Below are 5,931 nucleotides of genomic sequence, written 5' to 3' on the forward strand. Positions count from 1 at the left end.
AAGTGGTTTTCAATAGTTGAATGAATAGATTCTGTTTTAATCAAGTTTTTTCAGTAGTTTTTTACTTGACTCTGTATGAAACATTCAGATGATAGTGATTACCTTGTGTAGAGTTAAAATTTCATAAACATTTGCTGATATAGAAAGAAAGATTATTATATGTACCCTTTTGGAAATCTGTTGTTATAAGATTTAATATGATTCTGTAGTTTCGAAATATGGTTTTCAGTGGATTGGCATCGGTTTGTAACACAATCTTATGTTACTTAATGCAATTGTCTTGAATTATAATTTCGACTCCAAATGCTAATGTCTGACTACTATATTCCTCAATATTATTATGCTAATGCATAAATAATCCTTATTATTGTGCTGTTTATTCTGCCTATTATACAAAAGTACTTTCAGTCAAGTATCTGACCTGCAAAAGACAAGGTTTGACTATACCACTTTTGAATGGGTGGTGTGTAATTTTATTTTATGTAAACATTATAAGTTTTAGAATACAAATATGAAATTAACTATATATATAATTCATAGGTAAGTGTGTAAGTGTTTTTTTTTCAAATGGTAATTGTTCAGCATTGTATGTCTAATTCAAAGGCGATATTTTTTCTAAGAATTATTAGTAATATCATGCATGTAAATAAAATGGTAATATCATTCCATGGGCTTTTGCCTGAGCAATTGGGCATATAGTGGCCTAATACCATCCTAAGGTGGTCTGAGGAACTATGGTACATTTCATCAAGCTTGCTGTTTTGAGAGGTTTGTTTGATGCTTATATATGGGTAATTCTATGATTTTAGGTAATAAAGTGTGACATAAGAAAGTATACTCCAAGTATTGAAATACACGCCATCGTGTTGGGATTCAATATTTCGACATTAATTATGTCATCATCAGAAAGTGTGACATAGAGGCCAAAATTTCAAAATTAACCTATTTCAAATTTACATTTCAAATATACCAACACATTCTAGTTTTAGCCATAATAATTATTTTTCCTTGTTTGTTTCCATTAAAATTTTTACAAGTGGTCGAATATGGACCATCTGTATTCTGTTTGAAATAGCTACGTAACAGGACACCGCATTTTGTATTGTACACCCACTTTTGCAAAAAACCCTCTATGTTTGGGATGTTTTATTAAAAAAGTCAGCCTTACTCTATTTGTAAAGTAAAGGGGTTTTGAATTTCTTACCATTTCGCTGCAGTACTCCTACAATGATATAGGGATTCGGCGATGGCTTCACGTGACCTAACTTGGGTGTTGGATGTAATCAATGGACTGGCACAGCGGAGATTGCTATGGTGACTGTTCAATGTTATTGCTGTAATGATCATCATAATAGCTGTATTTGTTCTTTTGAACATAATTAGTTACTCTAAGTCGATTGATGATGTCCCGAAATTCACCACACAAACTTTGTGTGACTTGTCATTCAAGGGAATTTGAGATTTTCAACAAATGTTAGGCCTTAGCAAATCTATAGCCTGTTTAGATATGCATAAGAGTCTTCGACACGTGGAATACGCTACGATTTGTAGGCTAGCTAAGGTATACGAAAGATCACATAAATTTCAAAGCATTATACAATGCAAGAACGCTAGTAAATAAACACTATTTTGAACAATCGTATGGCCTTTCCTTGCCATTTATTTTTCATGTTAACAGTGGGTGGTTGTTTTTGAAAGCATAACATTACCTTTTCCTATACTCCTTTCACACTGATTGCGCTGTAATGTTTTCCATGGTACACCCACTGTAGGTCACAGGACTGGCTGTAAACAAACATCGCTGAATCCCACTATTGTGCTTTCATGAGTAGAATGATGTTTAATCATTCCATTCACTTTTTCTGCAGTAAGTTTACTTTACTATAGGTTATTTTTGCAAAGCACAGGTTGGTATAAAGAAGAGGAACTCCCTGAAACAATTATGAACTGGAAATATATTATCTTGGAATTAGTCAGGGATACATATATCATACAAACACATATGTATCTCTTAGTAATTTTATTAAAATAAGTTTCATCAGTTCTATTATAGGTATGTTTACTTACAAAATATGGAAGCTGATGATTTATAGGTATGTTTACTTACAAAATATGGAAGCGGATGATTTAATAGGCCTACTGTACTCTCACTGACACACTGTATATGGTGAGCATGACAACAGCAGTTGTAATTATGATGTCACAGAAACATTTTCATTCTCCAAAACACTATATAATTATATGCTGTATTGGTCTCCAAGACGCTACATATTTTGGCACGAGTATAAATAACTAATAAACTTTAGGGTTTAGGTTTATAATACCATGATTTATTTTTATGGGCCTTATAGAGATAGTGTCACATATGAAATCACTTTATCACTTTATTTTTTAATCGGAACCTTTCTAAGAAGCTTTAAAATTAGAAACAGAGGTAGAAATTCATTCCAATTAATTCTTAATTTTCCACAAGAGTTTCATTTAATTATCCAGATAAATACTAATTATATTCCTGACTTCTTTTACCTTGAACATCTGCTATAATGTATGGTAGGCCTATATAATAATTTTCTGTTCTAAAAACTAGCCAATCATGTAGCATTAATTGCATAAAAGGTATGGTACGGTATTCACAACCTGGGAATAAAATTGCCACTATAAATGGAATGTTATTTTATTTTGTCCTACTGTACTATTAGAAGGTGAATGAACTCCTGGTCATTGAACTTTCCCTAGTCGCATGGGGAGTGCATCATGAACAGGATAAATGGCATTTCTGTGCCATTATTGGATATCGCTTCTCTACATCCTGGTGTAACATTTAAGCAAAATGATAATGTAAACAATTACAATATAATTATTGTATGCCATGAATTAAAAAAAAAAGGTTGATAATGATTGTTATTCTATCATTATCTTTATTAATGACATTTTTTGATGAAGAATCATGTAAAGTAAATATTCTTCTAAGTTGTTCATAACAGAAAACATAACAGATAAAAACTAATTTTTATTTGTTTACACATAAATTAACTACAGTACTAGCTATGGACATAATATTGACATTTTTAAAATGTTTGTTGGGTAAATATTATAATATTCTTTGAAGTCTAAATATATTTAAAACATACAGTATACAAAACAAAGTAAGTATTGTTTTTTACACATAAATTTACTTACCACTTCATATGGACATGATATTGATTGATTGTTCTGTTTATCTGGTAAATATTTTGGTGTTAATTCTCCCGCTGTATTTGAATATATCCACAATGGATAAAATAGACCCAGTTGTATTTCTTTGAATACAATAAAAACATTTATTAAACTTTAATTTTAACTTCCGAAATCATTCTATATTTTTCCCAGACCTCAACCATTGGGAGGTGTTTGGGGTTCAGTCGAAACCTCCCCCCTTTTTGACCAGTTTACTAATGTAGTAGTGTTTAATTATAACTTTGTTTATTAAAAAAAAAAAACACTTCTGAGTAAACTATAAGGAATCCCCCTTCCCATGAACCTGGTATACATGCCTGTTACCATTAATGATACTCAAGTAAATATGTATCATCACATTATGGTAACTAATAATAACATTGCTAGGTTTATAATTATGATAAAAAAAAATACAAACTTGTGGCTCTAGCCACTAATATTGCATCACTCATTCCTATTCCCATGCACTCTGCTTATAATATGCTGGGTGACGTCACCTTCCTCCTTTTGGTTCATAACGGTGCAGTCTAAGGCAATGGTGTTGTCCAGTGTAGGTAACAGGGGCCCAACCCTGAATATTTTCCAAACAACACTGTATCAATGAATTTGATTTCAAATGTATTTGTATTGTAATAATTTAGTTTATTAATTTATATATTTTTTGGTTTTCTTGTATAATTAAATTCAAAATGAAGGCCTTCCTTCTGTTGAATTTAAAAATAAAATAAATCAGCCTTCATACAGTATATATTGTTTTTGTAAACAGCTTCCACCCACTGAAGGTAAAATCATCCACCCACCTAATCTGAACATCATAAATATCTTAAATTCTTTGTGTTTATATGTTCGGTCATTCCTAGCAATTATTCAAATTTCTGAATTATTGATTAAAGTTATATGTGATCTATGATGAAGGAAAAAATTGTTTTGTATGTGTTGATTTTTAAAATGTGATGTTGTAAACACAAAAATAAGGGTCAGTATATAATGATTTCAAAAAGTAAATAAATTCTGATATCATATCAAACAGTTTTGCATGTCAAGTTTGTACTATTTGACAAAAGGGGTGGATGTAAACATCATGTATCATCTATGAGGACGTCACCTCAATTTTACCCCTAAAACATTGAATTGTATGAACTTATAAACTTTCCCAGCCTTAGCGGCCTCTAAGGGAAAGTGTGATTGGCCAGTTTCATGTTGTTCATCATTCAGTCTGTTCAACACTTCCTCTTCTGGAGGCCTATATAATACTGAGTGGTATCTGATCAGCAGTGTCAAGTAAGTGTCAATGCCCTTGTGTGACCTTTGCAGTACTGCTTGTATGACTGAATGCTGACACTTCGCCACACTCTGTTTGAATACGGACTATTGTCTTATAAGTTGCAATGGGACAGACATTGAACACAGCTACTACAAGTAAGCAACCATTTTTGTTACTATTAGTGCATAGTTCTGTTGTGAATATTTTTAGTGCCATAGAGGTATTTCTTATGCTTTTTGGTTAGTCTGTTTGATAGTTTTGTTCAATCAGTAACAAGTGAAAATAGCATGTATTCTCTTCAACAGGTTGAATTGAGACATCCTATAGTTAGGTAGACACTTCCATATGAATTATGATCCACTTTTGTTCCTTCTTGGTGAGAAGTAGGAAGTGCAGTTTAAACTAAATATTCTCTAAGAAGTCGTTATGTTTTAAACATAGTGAGAGTTATTGTTGATATTCTACTTGATACTGGTAACACTAAATAATTAATGAATTCAGAATATATTCTGAATATATATCGCCGTGGCTAGAGATTCGGTACCGTATCGGAACTTCCGATTGCTAAAGGTACAGTAAATGATATTACGTCATGATTAGCCAATAGAACGCTGATACATGCGTGACGTCATTCAGTGCACTGCTGCTAGAGTAGTGATTGTGTGTTTTAGATGGTTTTAGCATGGACCTATTAATAAGGTCCATGGTTTTAGCAATGATCGAAGATAAGAAACTTCGTTCGTTCGCGGGTGTTGTTGACAAGCTGTGATTAACATTCTGTAGCCCGAGGCCCTATAGCAAATAAAAAGGATAGCAGTTTTGCTAGATTTGGCGACATCAAGCGACTGAGTAAACTATTTTAATAGTAGAAGCCAGGCCCTAGGCCTTAGCTACCCCTGCTACGTGCATACTAATTCCCTGTGGTATACGCACTGTAGGCCTATAATACTATACTACTACATATAAAGTTTACTCTCGCTGATAATCAATCGCCATGTTGCTTGGTTGGCTATTTCAATCAGCAATAATAACTAGTGCCATACTATTCTATAGGCTTAGGCTAGGCCCCTAGTAGTAGCACTACAGTACTAGGCCGGAAGCCTAGCCTGTACGCTTATAGCAGCCCCCTTGGCTGGTATTCGGCTTATGCCCTAGGCCTAAGTAGACCATTCTTTATAGTAGACCATAAAATACGCAAGAATAACAGAAAGGACTTTTAACCCAAACATTGTGATAAGCCCCAATCGAAGTACATGAAATGGGCCTATTAATTATGACATAAATTTGATCGTAACTGTTCGCGCCACACGTTTCCCATGATCTCGACGTCGACTTTGCAAAAAATCCAAAATCGAGTCGGCCATTTCTATTGCCTAATCATGACGTAATATCATTTACCATACCTTTAGCAATCGGAAGTTCTGATAAGGTACCGTATCTCTAGCCACGGC

The 5,931-nt window shown here is 33.3% G+C and overlaps 1 protein-coding gene across 2 annotated transcripts in view; it reads left to right on the plus strand.

The window, feature by feature from the left end:
* The first annotated feature begins 707 nt into the window (after nt 1-707).
* Nucleotides 708-5,931, plus strand: part of LOC117124269 (oxysterols receptor LXR-alpha-like) — a 26,727-nt gene continuing 21,503 nt past the window's right edge. Inside the window, exon 1 of one of the 2 annotated variants that reach the window (XM_033270429.1) lies at nt 708-768. In XM_033270429.1, coding sequence (XP_033126320.1) covers nt 735-768 — 34 coding nt within the window. In that variant the 5' untranslated portion in view covers nt 708-734. Of the gene's footprint in view, nt 769-4,491; nt 4,636-5,931 lie in introns of those variants that run through there. The other variant, XM_033270430.1, reaches the window with a different exon arrangement.

This window comes from Anneissia japonica, unplaced genomic scaffold, assembly GCF_011630105.1.
Source record: "Anneissia japonica isolate Jap-2015-1 unplaced genomic scaffold, ASM1163010v1 scaffold288012_len1326614_cov192, whole genome shotgun sequence".
Taxonomy (NCBI): Eukaryota; Metazoa; Echinodermata; class Crinoidea; order Comatulida; family Comatulidae; genus Anneissia; species Anneissia japonica.